This window comes from Molothrus ater, chromosome 24 (assembly GCF_012460135.2).
Source record: "Molothrus ater isolate BHLD 08-10-18 breed brown headed cowbird chromosome 24, BPBGC_Mater_1.1, whole genome shotgun sequence".
NCBI classification, from domain to species: domain Eukaryota; kingdom Metazoa; phylum Chordata; class Aves; order Passeriformes; family Icteridae; genus Molothrus; species Molothrus ater.
The window spans coordinates 4,263,096-4,280,201 of NC_050501.2; the positions used below are offsets into that span (position 1 = coordinate 4,263,096).

The 17,106-nt window shown below is 46.7% G+C and overlaps 1 protein-coding gene across 1 annotated transcript; it reads right to left on the reverse strand.

Annotated features, from left to right (window-relative positions):
* Positions 1 to 398: 398 nt before the first annotated feature.
* On the reverse strand, positions 399 to 15,758 carry LOC118695559 (protein argonaute-4). Its single transcript, XM_036397165.2, has 18 exons — positions 15,362 to 15,758; positions 12,642 to 12,807; positions 11,867 to 11,987; positions 10,715 to 10,896; positions 10,181 to 10,317; positions 9,967 to 10,101; positions 9,713 to 9,800; positions 9,112 to 9,259; positions 8,916 to 9,035; positions 8,569 to 8,697; positions 8,297 to 8,430; positions 7,641 to 7,825; positions 7,237 to 7,396; positions 5,966 to 6,281; positions 5,386 to 5,520; positions 4,522 to 4,623; positions 4,108 to 4,307; positions 399 to 4,015 (listed from the first exon to the last, which is right to left on the reverse strand). The coding sequence occupies exons 1-18, from the start codon at positions 15,378 to 15,380 to the stop codon at positions 3,907 to 3,909; spliced, it is 2,586 nt and encodes an 861-aa protein (XP_036253058.1). The 5' UTR covers positions 15,381 to 15,758; the 3' UTR covers positions 399 to 3,906.
* Between the last annotated feature and the right edge of the window lie 1,348 nt (positions 15,759 to 17,106).

Below are 17,106 nucleotides of genomic sequence, written 5' to 3' on the forward strand. Positions count from 1 at the left end.
GACAATCCTGTCCCGGTTTCAGTCACAGCTCCCACGCTCTGGCCTCCTCCAAAAGCTTTTCCTGTCCTTCCTGCAGTATTTATAGTGCAGTGCAGCTGTCTGAGGAGACAAACCCTCACCTCACATAGAGAAGATGAAGCAGCCAACAGCTCTTGTATTTATTCACTGCATCTCTCTGATAGAGAATCCCCTCTCCAGGCAGGTACAGTCCATTTCACCAAATTTCCTCCGTAATTTCCCAAACATTATAAAAACAGGCCCAAACTCAACCCTGCCCCTGGGATTTGCAATTTCAGCTTCCTTTAGGATCCTGGGAGATGTCACCCATACGTATTTCTTTAACTTGCTAACTCTTAATGCATCAGATATAGATATATTGTGGTAATGAGTTCCACAGGTGACACATTCTGTACAAGTTTTAATTAAAAGTTAAATAGTTTAAGACATTTGTTTACAGGCAACAGTATTGGTTGCTCACTCTGTACATTGCATTTATTGGACAGCAATAAGGAAAAACAGAACATTTGGCACGAGAATGCCAATTTTTTTATTATTATTATTATTTTTGGACACATGAACACAAAATATCCCTGCAGGCTAAAAAAAAAAAAATACAATGCAATTGTACACGACCAGCATCTTATCTCGACACGGGGCTGTGAGCCCCAGGACAGTTTAGAAAGTACCTCGTATTGCTAGAGACATACATCCAGTCCAAAGTTAATAAAATACCATTTGAAACATTACAAGTCTAACAATATAGAAACCAAAAAATTACATCAGAAGTCAAACTGAACAAATGCAAACATTTTACATTGAAGTTGCAGCCTCTAGACATAGAAATATGAAAATGTCAATAGCAAGGTCTAAGAAAATCTGTGATATTTAGTGCAAGATCTTTCCTCCAGTGCACAGGGAAAGAGCCTCGCAGCGGATCGGGATCAGGATGGATCCAATGCCCTCTGGCCCTGCCTTCTGAAAATGAAAGCAGAGTCACTGCCTCGCTATTGAGCAAGAAAACTCCTACAGCACATCCACAAAGGGGTCGGGGCTGTCAGTGCCAGCTCTGAGCCAGGGCCCTGCCCCATCCCGAGGGCCCGGCCAGGGTGGGCACAGGACAGCCCCTGCACCGCCCTTCGGATGGAGCTCCCAGCAACGCAAGAGCCAGACTGGTGGAGACAGGCTAACTAGGGATTGCCAGAGCTTGTTCAGAGCTCAGCAGGGACAAAGCAAGCAGAACCGGGTGGAAAACAGGATTTCTGCCCCCTCCCCCCGTTTTTTTTATATTTTTTAATATATATATATCAACCACCCCCTTCCCCAACTCCTTGAACTTTGCTACATTTAAAATCTTTCACACCACAGAGCTAAACAGTGGCCAACAGGCTTTATTTATAAAAAAAAAAAACCCAAAAAACAAAAATCAAAACACCCTAAAACTACAGCTACAGAATGCACATCTTCCCATTGATTGACACATGCAGAACGAGTCACTCAGGCCCACAGGGCTCACTCAGGTCCTCAAGTCCTCCAGACTTGGGCTCAGACCTGCCTAGGGCAGCACTGCTGCAACTTGGATCCTGAACTTCAGTGCTTTCCCCCCAAAACTCCAGCCCTGGGCCCGGGGTGGGCTCACACCAGCCCCGCTCGGGTGCTGGCCCAGGGCTCACCAGGGGCTGATGCTCCACCTGGTCTGAGGTTAAATATCCAGTCACAGGCAAACCAAGGAGAGGCTCTCCATTCCCTCAGTCTCAACCAGGAGTGCTTGGCACTGGACAACTAATTGGTGATAAAGTTCATTTTTTACGCACCCTCGTTAAACCAGCCCCATTCCTAGTGCACAAACTCAAATCAGGGATCTTGGATCCTACCACCTCCAACAGGTGCTCAGGTGCTTTTCAAGGTGCCAAAGTTCTCTGTGTGTGTTGGGTCAGTCAGAGTTCACTCTAAAAAGGGTTTTTGTGTCTTCTCCCTGAACGAGTACTGAGAAAAGCAGCGGTCAGTCTCCCACCCACATGTCCTGATTTTGTTACACAAGTGAGGTATTCTTTAAAAAAAAAGTTAAAAAACGTAAAAGAATCTTTTTTGTTTTTTCAATCTAAACCTGTCCTGGCACGTGCCAGGAGCAGGGTTCACTTCAGTCCCATTTTCAACAGAAATGAAAAGAAGTTAAACTTAATTTATGAGACATACTACTGGCAAGGAGGTTATAAAACTGTTTGAAGATGTTCAGTGTACTCTGGTACAACTGAAAACAACAGCATTTAGAAATGTAAACTTTCATTTATTTACAAGCTTAAAGACTGAAGGAAACAGCATTTCCTATTGCTGAAATTTGGAGGGGGCTGGTTCCTAAGCTTTGGGACAGCAGACAACTTAGCAGCAAACCCCACACAAGTATCAGAGACCACAGTGCAATCCTTGGGCTCCTCAAACTCCTCCTCAGTTTAGGAATAAGCTTTAATCTGCACTAACTCAGGTATACAGTAAGGAATCTAGTCTTAAATTACTACGTTCATGGATTACAGGAATACCAGGGAAACCAGGTCCCTGTTCTGGATTACAGGTTGCAGCTGAAAAAAGCCAAGCAGATTAAAAACCCTAATTTCTAGGCTGGGACAGAATCAGCATTTGAGACTCACACGGGTTCAACATGCTGTAAATGCAATTGTGTGGGCAACCCAGATTCCCAGGAAAAAATAACAGTTCAAAATGCTGGTACAAGTCCTCAGGTTGCCTGTCACACAATACATTTCAACTGCACACGTTGGCCTTTCCTACATGGAACACCCAGTTTCCAAGCTTATAAAAAATGTAGACAGGACACCAACAGTGAATATAAAACAGTTAAAAATAATTCTTAAAAAAAGCATGGAAATGCGTCTTTTCTAATTTGTTTCAGAAACTGCCAAATTGTGTGTTCAGAAAACGACACGAGAATGTTGGTTAAACTCATGCACAATCCTCAGCTAGAAAATTACACTGTTTGGGGGGGCTTAAAAAACAAAGATTTATTGCCAAAGTTAAACCTTCTATGAGAAAAAAGTTTTAAAATCACTTAGATTTATCAAACCACACAGCAGCATAAAGTGGGCACTTTTGTAAAAGTTTGCAAAATACCTAAAAGCTAAATTTTTTTTTTTTTGTTTTATCATTTTTAGAGGGGGGAAATGATGGTTCAGTACTTGTTACGATACCATGGCAGTATTATTTATAACCATTATCATTAAAATCTACTGACAGGCATCACTATTGGTTATATTACACATTCACAGAACAAGAACCACCTATTAACTCGCAGTATAGTGCAATTGCTTTGCAGCCCAAGTCTGCAGAGATTAAAAAGATAATTAGTAAAACTGACAAAAAACTGCAATACCTGTGAAAGTTATGTTTGTTAAAAGGCATTTACAGTAGTGAAGTCTAAAATCTCCATAAAAAAATCTATGGCCCCACACGACAGAAGGATTACAGCGAGCTGGATAAAACATTTTGCCATCACATCATACTCACAAAGCAGGGCACGGAGACAGAGCAGCAGTCACTGTCAGCTCATGGGATGAGGAGAACTGAAAAAACCATAGCTAGCAAAAGATTTGATAGAAACCTTTCGTGCCAAGTCCTTGAAAAATTTCAGGATGATCGGCCTTTGCGCTTTGAGGTAAAAATTCAGTCCAATGCATCAGAAAAGACAAGTCTATGGATTTCTAGTACAGAAAACAATGAAACAAATGGCTCAATTGTGTTGGTGCATCAGACGTTGCAGTGAAGAACAAATTCAGTGCGACTGTCCGGAGCTGCTGGTAGTGGGCAGTCCGAAATCCCCCGGCCCTGGATAGAGCAGGAGGCTTCCAAACACTTCAGGACTGCATGGGTACTTGTTTTGCCTCATCTTCCCAGGTGCTCTCAAGCGAAATACATGGTGTGCTGGGTGTCGTGGTGGATCTGCACGGCCTTGGCCAGCGCCTGCGGATCGCGGCCGTTGCTCTGCCCCGACACGTGGCTGCCCTCAGCGCTGTGAGCAGACACACACCCGTCAACAACTGGGACAAGCAGCTCAGCTCAGCTTCACTACCTGCTTACCACGATGGTGAGGCCATTCCTTACCTGTCGTGATCCTTGTCCACAAGATGGTACCTGGCCCGAAATGCCACCAGCCTGGCGTAGTAGGCGGGCGCGGGGATGGAGACGGAGCGGGTGCAGCGCACGTAGGTGTGGCACAGCTGGTACGTCAGCAGCTGCAGCTCGTCTGCTGTGAAACAGTTGTCATCCCACAACACCTGGTAGTGGGAGGGCCGGCTGGTTCCCTGCAGAGAACAGGTGAGCAGTCAGCTGGAGAGCAACAGCAAGGACAGAGGTGGTACCTGCAGGCTGCACCTTCCAGCAGGCACTGAGGAGTCAGTGCCAAGCAGGCACCAACACACTCTGGGTCTGCCAAGTGACAAACAGAAGTGACTTTTCCCATGGGGACAACTACAAGGATTTAGTCACACTGCCTGAGCGCAGCAGAGCTGACATTACCTGAATTCCTGCATGGCTACAGAGGTAAAAGTCAAATTCAGAGGGATGTGTGATGGTGCTGTCCACAGTAGTGCCTGCTGGTACGTTGCCACTTTTACCCACCTAGTGAGAAAGGTTTATTATTAGTCCATGGGCTTTTTTGGAAGTGACCCCAAAATGCTTTCAAAGGTAGGCTCTATTGAAAGCTGCTGGAGAATTTACTGCTCAGAAAGGTGAAAATATATTAAGGTCGTTTACACAGGAGGAATGAAAATGTTCTCTGTGAATTCATTTTTAGAAACTTCACCAAATCCAGCTGGTGTGTCATCAGAGGAAAATAAAACCCTTGCCAGCACCATTAAAACTGCAGAGTGGGATAAAGCCTACACAAGTAATTCAGGATCTGAAAATACAGGCTCCTGAGATAAATTTATTTCGTACCCTTGTTTGCTCTCACACCCTGGAGATCTGGGTTTAAAAGCAAACCACAGATCAAGCTCTTCCCTAAAGAAGGTTCCTCAGCTGGCCTGTGGATTTGTACCACAGGCACATCTTAGATGCACCTGGAGACAGAACAAGGAATAGAGTGAACAGCCAGGTCAGCTCATCATCAGGAATCCTGGACTATAAAACCCCGGGATACATCTCCAGGTACACAAATACTGGGATACTGAGCACACCTATTCCAAAAGGAGGAACAAGCTGTTCCATCTGATATAGAGCAATAAAAAAAGGAGGAACTGGTTATTTTGGTAGAGGAAGCCGGTACCACTCAGTACTGCTGCTGCTTTACAGCCTTAGTGGGCAAGACAGATCCCACCCCACTGAATCAAACAATCCCACTTTCCTGTGCCACCACCTCCCCCTCATGGAGTCAGTACTTGCCCTTTCAGTTTTGTCAGCACAGAACAGCCTGGTGTGATGCCTTTTCTGCACAACAATGTAGGTTATTCCAGGTCGGTAATCTTCCTCCAAACTAATGCAGGCCTTCCGGATGGCAATCAGCTCTGGCCAAGCTACCTACAAGGAGAAGATTTAACTATTATGTGATGAATTCAGTAGGTATTTGATTATTTTTTTTTAACCTGTGTACAAATGCTGCATGGTAAGGGACACAAGCAGACTGGTTAATTGTGCTTGCCCAGGACAATTCACTTAATTTTTAATAATTAAGTGAATTTAAAAAATTTTTAACCTAATTTTTCCAGTAACATATATAATCTAGATAAATACAAATGCTGCATGGTAAGGGACATGAGCAGACTGATAAATTGTGCTTGCCCAGGACAATTCACTTAATTTTTAATAATTAAGTGAATTAAAAAAAAAATTAACTTAATTTTTCCAATAACAAATATAATCCACATAAATAAATATATTTTTTCAATGGCAAATCCCTTATAATCCACATAAATATCTAGCAATCCCTATTCATGAGCAACAAAAAATTATCACCAGGCAGTACCTGTTTCATCTGTCCTTCCGACACTCCCCCTCTGTAGTAAATGATCCTGGTGGGCTTGAAACGAGTGGATTTGTAGAACTGGATCAGCAGCTCCCGGACCATGTTGGTCAGGTCCTGGATCACCTCCTGGCTGTAGAGCAGCTCCTGGGAGGTCTCCTGGCGCGAGGTCTGCACGCGCACGGTGGCGCAGTAGCGGCTGGGGTGCCCGTCCATGCTGCCCACCACGGCCGCGATCGACGGCTTCTTCCCGTCCCCGGCCGGAGGGTGAGTGACATCTGCTCCCAGAAAGATCACTGGCTGCTGGAACACCGAGGGCCTGTTTGGTAAGATTGAGTTTATTAGTTAGAATCACCGAATTCCAGAAGGGTTTGGGTGTGAAAAGGCCTTAAAAGCCCAGCCAGTTCCACCCACCCCACCCCAACCTTGGTTGCTCCAAGCCCTGTCCAACCTGGCTTTGAATACCTCCAGGGATGGGGCAACCACAGCTTTTCTAGGCAACCTGTGCCAGGGCCTCACCATCCTCACAGTGAATAACTCCTTCCTAGTCTCTAATCTAATGTACTCTCTTCAAGTTTGAAGCCATTACTACAGTCCCTCACTGGCCTCCTTGTTGGTCCTTTTGGATACTGGAAGGTGCTGTGAGGCTTTCACACAGCCTTCTCTTCTCCAATCCAACTTCCTCACCCTGACTTGAGAGGAGAGGTAGCCTCTTATCAACTCATAATAATAAATAAGAACAGTAAAAAGAAAATGGGCCAGGAACAAAAAACATTAAAGCTGAGGAAGGTGCATCCAAAGCACTGAACAGAACTTAAACCTGTGAGAGAGTCTTTAAGGGCAAAATTCTCTGCCTCCAGCACTTACAGTCCAGAAAGAACAGAAAGTGACAAGGACAGGATCAAAGGCAGACCATGTTACAAGCATTGATTCCAAGTCACTCCTCCTCACTCCTTCTCTTTCAATTTGGACATAAACACAGGATGCTATTGGAGGTGGCAAGAGGAAAATGTACACTGAGTGAATCCAAAGGCAGGAAAGAGACAGGAAAAAAACCTTGGTGAGTTTGGTGGCTCTGACTGCTGGATGGCTCTGACTCCCCTTGGCTCAGGGCTTACTGGGAACACTCCAAATGCAGACATATCCTCCACTGTCCACTCCACACTGTGGGAATTTCTGAAGTATGTTTTATTTTGAAAAGTATCATTTTAGCAAAACAACACAATTTTCCTTGACAATGCAGACATTACAAAGAGCTTTTGATTGAATCTCACCTTTGATGAGGTACCAGCACATTGTTGATTCCTCCAAGCTTGGCATTGATCTTCAGACACAGGTTAGACAGCGTTTGTGGAGAGGTTTTGACCACGTTCTTTACCTGAACACACTGTGTGGCCATGCCTAGAAGAGTATCTCCAACCCGCTTGACTTCAGCTGTGACAGAAAATAAGGCAGTGGTTCCTGCTTGCTCTTATTTTTTTCAAATGTTACTCTAATTCAGATCCTTGAAACTTCACTGACAAAGGTTCAGTTTGCTCTTTGGTAATACACAACTTCTCCAACCAGGCCTGACAAACCAGCTCCAATCTTTTTCAAGAGAACCCATCTCTCCTCTGCCTCCTTCCTGCCACCCACTTGCAGTACAACTCCTGATCACTTTACAGCCCCTTCTCCATACCGTACACAGGCGTCTTCCCAGGCAGAATCACCACGATGAGCTGCAGGCCCACATAAGTCAGCTTTAAGTGTTTGAACATGGGCTCCACGCTGTCTGCACCCTGGGCATACTTGCAGAAGCAGGGCTGGCCCTGGATGGGCATCCCGGCGTCCTTGGAGATCTTGCGCAGCTGGTCTGTGAAACTCCTGAAATAGAAGTGGATTTGTTCTGGCCTTCTCACTATGGCTCACTCATCAGTTTTATCAACCAGATCTACACTGGTTCTGCTATTTCACAGCACTACAGTGACTGTTTTTTAGCAATTCTATTCCCAGCAGGAGCTCACTAACATGACTCTAATCCTCTCTGAGGAAGGTCATCAGCTACTGTAGTTTTACAAGCCTTACAGAAACAGACATTTGAGATAAACATCCTGAGGCAGACTCCCAAACTAATACTGATGCTCTGGTAAATTTTCACTTATCCACCTACTTTATCTGAGTATTATTACAACCATGACTTTTGCCAATCAGTGGTTCACAGAACCTCTTTCTTTAGGATTCTGTAGAGTAATTTGAAGGGCAGGGGAAAATCAATTTATTCTACACATCACCTTTCAGAAACATGAGAAAAATACACCTTGAAGTAGAATCCTAAATAAATAGGAAAATACTTACTTCAGCAAGTCTTCCCTGCATTGTTTTTGAGGAGCAAAACAGGCAACAGCCCAAACTTTAATCTCAATGCCAGCATAGAACTGTTTCCCTCTCATGTCCCACACGCCTTGGTTTGGTGTGGCCACAGTCTTGTTCTAGGTAAAAACCAAAGGCAAATTACAAATCAAGTGCTGCTCCGTTTTGACTGTAGCCCACAAGAGGAAGATACACAAAACACCTCATGAATTTCAATAACCTCAGGACAAGGAGTTTTACAAGACATGGAAACTCACCCTGCCTCCATACTGCAGCATTGGGGCTGGCAGAACTCTGCCTGTCAGCTCTGTCATTTCGTTATGGACAACAATTCCAAACTCCTTCAGATATGGATCAGGCCCACCAACCATACTGTTACTCTTCACCTGGGGACAAGACAAGTACTGATGTCACTAAACTAAAGCTTCAGGTGACTCTGCCCTCTTTGTCATCAACAGCCTTTCAGTTTAGAAGGATTGCTTTTAACCAAACCAGATTTTTTAACTTCTCTCTTGGTCATGCTGCTCAACATCACCTGCTCCAATGCTCTGGAAAAGCCACGAGAAGTGACAAACACAGACTGTGCAGCTGGAAAAATACTCACCAGTCTGCTGATCTCCTCCTGCCTGTCTGGGGCAGACCTGGCTGTTGCTTTTATCATGGTCGAGGTCTGATTGTCTGTGAGCTTCTTGATGCACCTCTGGCCAGCCACGATGTTACACACCTGCACAGGAGCAGGGAGAGGTGCTGTGACACCGTTTAACAGAGGACACCCCACAGTGCAGGACTCAGATCCTTACCTCCAGTGGCAGGTACGTGTGTTTCTGCTCCTGTCCCACTTGGAGACAGGGCAGGTGAGGGTATTTCAGCTGCAGACTGTACTTCTGCTTAAAATACTGAGCTACTGTGCACTCCATGGCCTGCCCATTCTCCAGCTGCAGAGGGAACCTAGAAATGACATTTGTTCTGGTTAGACTTTGTCAGATTTTTTAAAGGAAAAAATTATATGAAAAATCTATTCCAGACTACCTTTAGCAAATCTCTATTTGCCTTGCTTACTGGATCTCTTCTTTATGAAAAGATTTTAGACCATATACCGAATTTCTTGTATTTTAGCTATTTTAAAAATTTCTTGTATTTTAGCTATTTTTATAGGAGCTTTTAATAACTGTATTTAAAAACCAGGATATAGCTCAGTTTTCCTGGGTTGAAAGAAATAAAAAGGTAGTCAAAACCCACACTATTCCTCTACTCCACTAAGACTAAACATTCCTGTAAAGCCACAGAGCTGCTTCACCTCCAGAATCAACTATTCCTGCATAAAAAATACACCAAGTATATTCCAGATATATTGAATAGGTTGAAGATTTTAAGAACTGTCAGGCAGTGCTTGATACATACGTCTGGTGGCTGGCTGGTCGCCGGGTAACGTTGCAAACTCGGTATTTTCTCTTCATCTGCCCACAGTGGGTCACCTCTACTTTTAGACCTGAAAACTCAACAGAAAATAAATTCAGGGACAGGAATCACCTTTGAAAAGGATGAAGGGAAAAAGGGAACAGCCCAGCTCTCCATGTGCATTGCAAATTTTCATTACAATATATTAAGAGCAGGTTTCAGTATTTTCTTGCAGCAGCTTTAGGACAAGCTTTTACCTCTGATTTCTTTGGTAAACTTGACACGCTGGGAGTCTGTCAGAGGTTTGCTTTGTTCACTGATGTTCTGGATGTCCAAGACCTCGCACATGAACTCAATGATAGGCTGGGCACGATAGAAAGCAGTTGCTGACACTAAGATAAAAAGACAGGACAATGAACTGGGAAGCACAAAGAACTCTGTTACATGAGCGAGACAGAATCTCCTACACACCATCGATGTTGAGCATCATGTTCCACATGGCAGGACGGACAGACTGGTGGAAGCCAAACCAGACCTCCCTGCCCCCTCCCAGGGGGTGGTAATAACCTTCAGGAGGGGAGAAAAAGGAGCGACCCACAGGGGTGTACCTGGAAAAAATAAGAAAATTAATACTCTGATCATTTCCTTCTGATGTATTTTTTACATTCACACCTATAGTGTTTAAAACATGCTATTATTACAGCATTTTATAACTGTCAGAGCTGACTTATGGCAAGCACACAAAGACTTTTCTGACAGGGCAGCTGGAAAGGGTACAGCAAATTCCTGTTAGAAACATGACCAGCAGACACAAGTCTAGTTCAGATCACATTTCCCTATTCTAGTGCAAATTTGTAAGGCAGGTGTTGAATTACATGGCTGTATCCCTCATCCCTTCTACCACAGGAGTGTAATGGGCAGCAGAGCAGCAGCAAGGAATGACAAACACAAAGGTTAAGATGGATAGAAGACATAGCCAGTCAGGAAGGCCCCACAAGTACCCACCTCATGGAGGGAAGGTGCCGTGTGATTACATCCAGTGCCTGTACAGAATCTTCAGGAACTTCATTCAAGTGCCCTGCCAGAGCTTCCAGCAGCATCTGAAGGCTGACGACTGACACCCACTGAATGGAAACCTTAAATGTCTGGTCCTTCCCCTCTCCTGGAAGTGTAACCTCCATATCCACCTGCCACAGGCACAAGAAAATTAAGCACAAGCTTTTGTCATGGATTGCAGAGAGACACAACACTCAGCAATGGTACAGTTTTCTCCTAGGCGTCCTTTGATTCTGTATTTTTGATTATTAGTTTGTGTAATGTCCTTAAAATATTACAATTGCCTCCCTCAGGACTTTGAAAGTTTGTCATTTATTCATCTGAGAAACTGCACTGAAGTATCTTTAAATGTAAATTTTCAGCAGTGATTAGTATGGTGACATCAAAGCTCTGGAGAACAGTGAGTCATTTTTTTTAAGTCAGCCAGTGAATAGCAAGATGTTTTGTGAACCAAATGGGAAGGCAAGAAAACCTTTTGGTCATAAAGGAGACTCTCTGAGAGACACAAATCTCAGAGTTCTGGCGCAGCACTTGGGATAACTGTCACACCCCACAGCCCAGAGGGTAACTGTGAACTCGTCCTGGACATCCTCCAAGGCACAACAATGACCAGATCCCTTGGGAGATCAGTTGATGGGAGGAAGTTTTGTTTAGAGCTGGGGTGCACATGCAAGGCAGGAACAGCTGATCTGGTTGTTCCAGGAAGACAAGGACATATCTCCACAGCACAACCAAACCCAACCAGAGTCATCATCAGCTACAATGACTTTATCGTTCAGCAACAGAACAAGGGTCAGTAGAGGGAAAAGGGAAGTTCCCACCAGGGTGAAAGAAAAATAGTGTCCTTGCAGCAGCTCTAAGAGCAAAATGTAGTTCTCATGTCTCATGATATTCTGTACTGAAGAAGTGGGAATTAGAAACCCAAAGACACAAACTTCAGTAAAACACCAGTGAGCTCCTAGAGTCCCTGACTGGTCCTGTCTGTCATTTCCAAGACTACACCAATAGGTGTGACAGTATTTTGGGTTAATGTCAATAAAAGAACACTTTTCAAATGACACTGTAACAGTTTTCCTGTGGAAAAGTTAAAGCAACACTTACTCTATCCCTGCCAATGGGTAAGGGGTGTGCTGTGTACATGTTCCGCTTCCCATCGTAGCCAGGCTGCCGATCCCCAAATATCTGCATCTTGAAGTGCCTCACCATCGTGTCCACCACCTCCCTAGGCAGTGATTCATTGAGTAGAAGAACAGAAAATTCAGTAATAGTCTTACACAATTTAAAATTATTTCTTTCATTTTTTTTTCTTAAAGGAGAAAGATAGGAAAAACAGCAATGCACAAAAGCACCCCCAGGTCACACCAGAAGCTGTGAATGTCACCCCCAGGTTAAGACACCCAGGTGGCACACACAGGTGTCTGTACAGGTATCTGTGCTGTCAGCAGAGCTACAGTGAAAACAAACAGAGGAAGATGTTCTCCAAAACATCCTGGACATGTTCTCACACAGGAGCCTTGGGGTGGGTGAGACACTCTGTGGATTGATCCATGTGTGGACTCCAAAATCTACAAGCTGAAATGCCTCCCCTCAGCTGCTACACGTTTGTGTAACAGACTGTGGAACAATTACCAGGGACATTGACTTGTAGACTGTAAAATAAAACCAGCTGGAGGTCAATGCTCAGTACATTTCCCAGAGCCTTCCAGATTACAGGCCAGTTGCAAGAATATTATAGTTCACTGAAAAGCAACTGCTGACCACAGTACAAACACACACAGGCCTTTAGCAGATGGAGAATTCCTAGGATTCACAGCTTCCTTACATCAGGCATATACACTTAATTGAAATCAATAAACCTTTATTAAGTTACTCCTACCTGTTGACTCTTCGGGGGCGTTTCTCTGGTTTGATGTCCACATCATAGTGATAAACATCAATCTTGGGGATCTGAACCTGGAAGTGGTTGGCCAGGAGCCGGATGGGTTTGCCAACAGTGCCCAGGCCTGGGCGACGGGGTGGCTGGAAAAGGCTGGTTGGGGGCCCTAGAAAGTCAAATAAATGTGTGTGAGATGTGATGGCTCACTCCATGCACCATTTGACTGGGCAGGAAGAAATCTTAAGCTTTTTGAGGCTGTAAACAGAGGCGTTCAAAGAGGCTCAGCCTTCCAGTTGCTCAGAACTCCAAGGTAAAAAAGGTGTTCCCGAAAGCATGTATAGGTAGGTGCCATAAATCATTCTTAAAATTTTAGTTAAAATTTTAGTGGCATTTATTTTCATGACAGCGGTTAAGAACTTCAGAGAGTCCTAAGAAGGAATGCAACCATACAGATATTATGTATTTTCATGTAATGCAAAGAGAAATACATCCCTACCTCTATTTCTAAAACAAACCAACAGCCACCAAAGCCACACTTTGTCATTGTTTTCACTACAGGCTTAAAGTTCAGATGTCAATGATCCAATTTAAAATTCCAACATAAAGACAGGAGTGAGGAAAGGTTCAGGCTTTCCTCTAAGTAGAAGGATAAGGGAGAAAGCATTAGACAGGTGTGGACTCCTAGAGACATGGAAGAGATATTTTATTGGGACAAAAGAAGAGCTTCAGGAACAGATCTAAGGAGGAAATTATTAGAGGCCTGGAAGCATTACTCACATGCAAGCTGGTCACTAGGGAAGCCTTTAGTTACCCTCCTCAAAGTGTTAAGATCTGAGATACCATGTTAACGAGATTAAACTGACTATTTTTTAAATCGATCAGAGCCTCAGCTGACACTGCACATAAAGCAAATGACATTGGTATATTTTCATGGGTTTGTCTATATCTGAGCAAGGCTCAGTGTGATCAAAGTGTCTTCCCTCTGTTGTAGAGTAGCAAAGGAGAGGGCAAGCACTCTCACTAGAATATAATAATAAACCTATCATAAAACTTAGGGCAAATTTAGCATTATAACCTGACAGCATCCATGTAGTACAAAATCTCAGAGTTTGTACCAGGAAAAAGGAGAGGTAGGTGACTCCTATTTGGGTACACTGCAGGGTGTAGCAATAAAGTTTAACACAAGCATAAACTGAAGCCAGGACCAATCCCAGGAGATTCCACACTGGATTTAAAAGCCATCCATTGGCTACTGCATTACCAAATGAAATTACCAACCTAAGGACACCAGCCCTGGAATATTTTTAAGCAGAGGGAGCACAGAGCATGTAAGCAGCTGAAGCCCACGGCTGTGTCGGCTCTGCAGAGCTGTTGGGGGCTGTTGGGGACAGACACCCCACAGGACACGTTCCTGGCTCCACACCTGCCTGAGGGATCATGCTCCCTTCACGGTCAGACCAGTTGTGGGGTACAGTTAGTGTTTAAAAAAAGTTACAGTTTGTTGTTTAAAAAAACTACAGCTGTCTTGGACAAGCGTGAATCATTGAGGGCAATCAAAGTTTGCTGTGCTTATTTGGATACGAGAGATGATCCATTAATCCCATGCTAATTAGTCTGAAGGAAGTGCAGGCACTGACCTCCTGCAAGAGATTAAATGACAACTATATTTACCCATTTTCCTCCCTTGGTATTGACAAGTTCTGCAAACATGCACAGCAACGCTGCCCTCTGTTCTGACCAAAGGAAATAAAACTTACATCTCCTCCTGCCTAAAGTTGTTTCTCAAAGGATTCTAAAGAATCAGCTACAAACTGTTTTCCCATTTGAAGCCAGGCTGCTCTGGCATCACAGGATTTTCATCTGATCAGCCTGACTAAGGTTGTATGTGCTGTTGTATTTTAATTTCTCTTACCCCACAACCATTATGTACTAAGCACCTCAACCGAATTGCTTCAGACAGGAAGCAGTTTCAAAACTGAAAGAGAATCTGCTTCTCCAGCTGGAACTCGGGGAGGCCAGGATACATCACACACATACAGCAGGCTCTGAGTCAGCCCTCACTACCTCAAACTCTGGATTCTTCTGGAATTGCACCTTTGTGTCAATAAACGTTTCATATCACACCAAAATTAACATCACTTGGCTTATACCAGTCGTTTGAATGGGAACTTGATGGGTCAGGTGTACAGGCCACTGAGGGCTAGAAATACATCCCGCAGGCATTTGATGGGAGAATAATCATGGAATAGGACACAAGCAGGAAAGCAGCACATGCAAAAACCCACCAGTATTTAAGCGAAGTTTGTTAAAGAAATAAACAGCCGTATATTCAGACAGCATCACCTTAAACTCTCAGAAATAGCTCAATGTCAAATATAAAACTTATCACTGCACAGGTTGCAGGGCGCGCATCGCTGTGACACCACAGCCCTGCCTGTCCCGTCCCCTCGCTGTCGCTGTCCCGCTCCAGCCCCGTCCCGTTCACCCCGGGGAGGTCGAGCCGCGTCCCCCGGTAGTCCCGGCAGCAGCGGGGCCGTGCGGGCATCCGCAACCCCCACGCAAAGTTTCGCGACCCGCAGCGGCTCCTCGGCACCGGGCATTGCCGGCGGCTCCGAGCGGGCCCCGCTGCTGCCGGGGAGCCCCGCCGGGCCCGCGGCCTCCTTCCCCCGCTGTCACGGCCCGACAGGCCGCGGCCCCCGCGCCCCCCCCCGCGCTCTCACCGGGTCCCAGCGCCTCCATGGCGGCGGTGGCGGCCTCGCTGCTCTCGCCGCCGGCCCCGCCGCCCGCCCCGGGCCCCGCCGCCGGCCCCGCCGCCGCCGCGTAGCGCTTGATCTCGGGAATATTGGCGGCGGGGTGGGGGTCCGGCGCGGACACGGGGGCGGCGGGGCGGGAGGCGGCGGCGGCCGAGGAGGAGGATGAGGAGGAGGCAGCGGGGGCGCGGCGGGGAGCGCTCCCCGCGTTCCGCTTCCCCGAGCGGCGGCGCGAACAATCCCCGCGCTGCGCCCCCGCCGAGCCCGCGCGCGCCCCCGCCGCCGCCAGCACGCGCCCGAGCGCGCTCCCGGGACGGGGATGAGGAGGAGGAGGAGGAGGAGGAAGAGGAGGAAAAGAGGAGGAGAAGGGAGGGAGGAAGAGGCCGCTCCGCGCTGCCCGGCGCCGCCGGCTCGCGCACGCGCGCCGCCCCCCCCCCACCGCCCGCGGGAGCGCGCACGCCGCCCGCGCGACCCCGCAGCCGCAACAGGTGCCGGCTGTGAATCACGGAATCCCGGAATATTTCGGGTTTGAAGGGACCCTGGAGATCGTCCAGCACTAACCCCCTGCCAAGGCAGGGTCACCGGAGCGGGTGACAGGGGACGCTCCAGGTGGGGTTGGATTGTCCCCGGATAGGGACACCACGCCCTCCCTGGACACCTGTTCCAGTGCTCGGTCACCCTCAACATAACCAAGGTGTTAAGGTGAAACACCGTGGTTTTGGTTATGGCCATTGCTCCTCACCCTGTTGCTGGGCACCAGCCAAATGATCCTTTTCAGTGGTGCCCAGCAACAGGGTGAGGAGCAATGGCCATAAACTAAAACACTTCCTCAGCATAAGGATGAACTCTCCATGAGCATGGCCGAGCACTGGAACAGGATGCCCAGGGAGATTCTGGACTTCTCCTGCCTGGAGATTCCAAACTCACCTGGATGCGTTCCTGTGTCACCTGCTCTGGGTCACCCTGCCTTGGCAGGGGCATTGGCCAGGATGATCTGCAGAGGCCCCCTCCAACCCCAACAATTTTGTGATTTGGTGAAGAGTCTGGCATCATTCTCTTGGCACCTGCCTTTCAGATATTGGTGTGGATTGATGGGATCCCCTCTCAGCCGTCCCTTCTCCAGACTAACCAGGCCCAGCTCCCACAGTCTCTCCAGACCCCCCATCATCTTTGTGGCCTCTCCTGGACCCTCTCCAGTATCTCCTTGTCTTTCTTGTCCTGAGGAGCCCAGAAGTGGACACAGCACTCCAGATGTCCCTCACTAGGGCTGGGTGTCAGGATTTCCTCTGCTGGCTCTTCCCAGGGTGCATCTCACGCATGTGGCCCTTCCAGAGCTGCCTCAGAAGAGGTGACAGCTGCTGCCCCTCGGGCACCAGGAAGGAGGGAATTGTCTGTCTGTACCTCCCTGTTCTGTCCCAAAACCCAACACCTGTTTGCAGGTTTAATAATTAACCCAGAACTCCAGCACGCTCCGTGCCAGCCACCCTGATGGTGCCTGCCTGCCCACAGCGGTGCTGCTCCAGCTTCACCAGCTCTCCACTGCTCCCCAAAACCACGGAATTCTCCCTGCTCAATTGATGACACCCTGAATAACTCCCAGCATTCCCAGCCAAACAGCCTCAGTGGGGTTTAAAACACCTGACTGTCGGAATTCAGGACATCCCTCTGGCTGTCCTGGATTGCCAGGACCCCTGCCAGGGGGCTCAGGGACCCCA

Excerpts from the sequence above, each read along its gene's own strand:
- LOC118695559 (XM_036397165.2), bottom strand. Across the intron at positions 9,801-9,966 it reads GTTTACCAAAGAAATCAGAG|GTCTAAAAGTAGAGGTGACC; the intron begins GTAAAAGCTTGT and ends TTGAGTTTTCAG. Across the intron at positions 4,624-5,385 it reads GTGCTGACAAAACTGAAAGG|GTGGGTAAAAGTGGCAACGT; the intron begins GCAAGTACTGAC and ends CTTTCTCACTAG.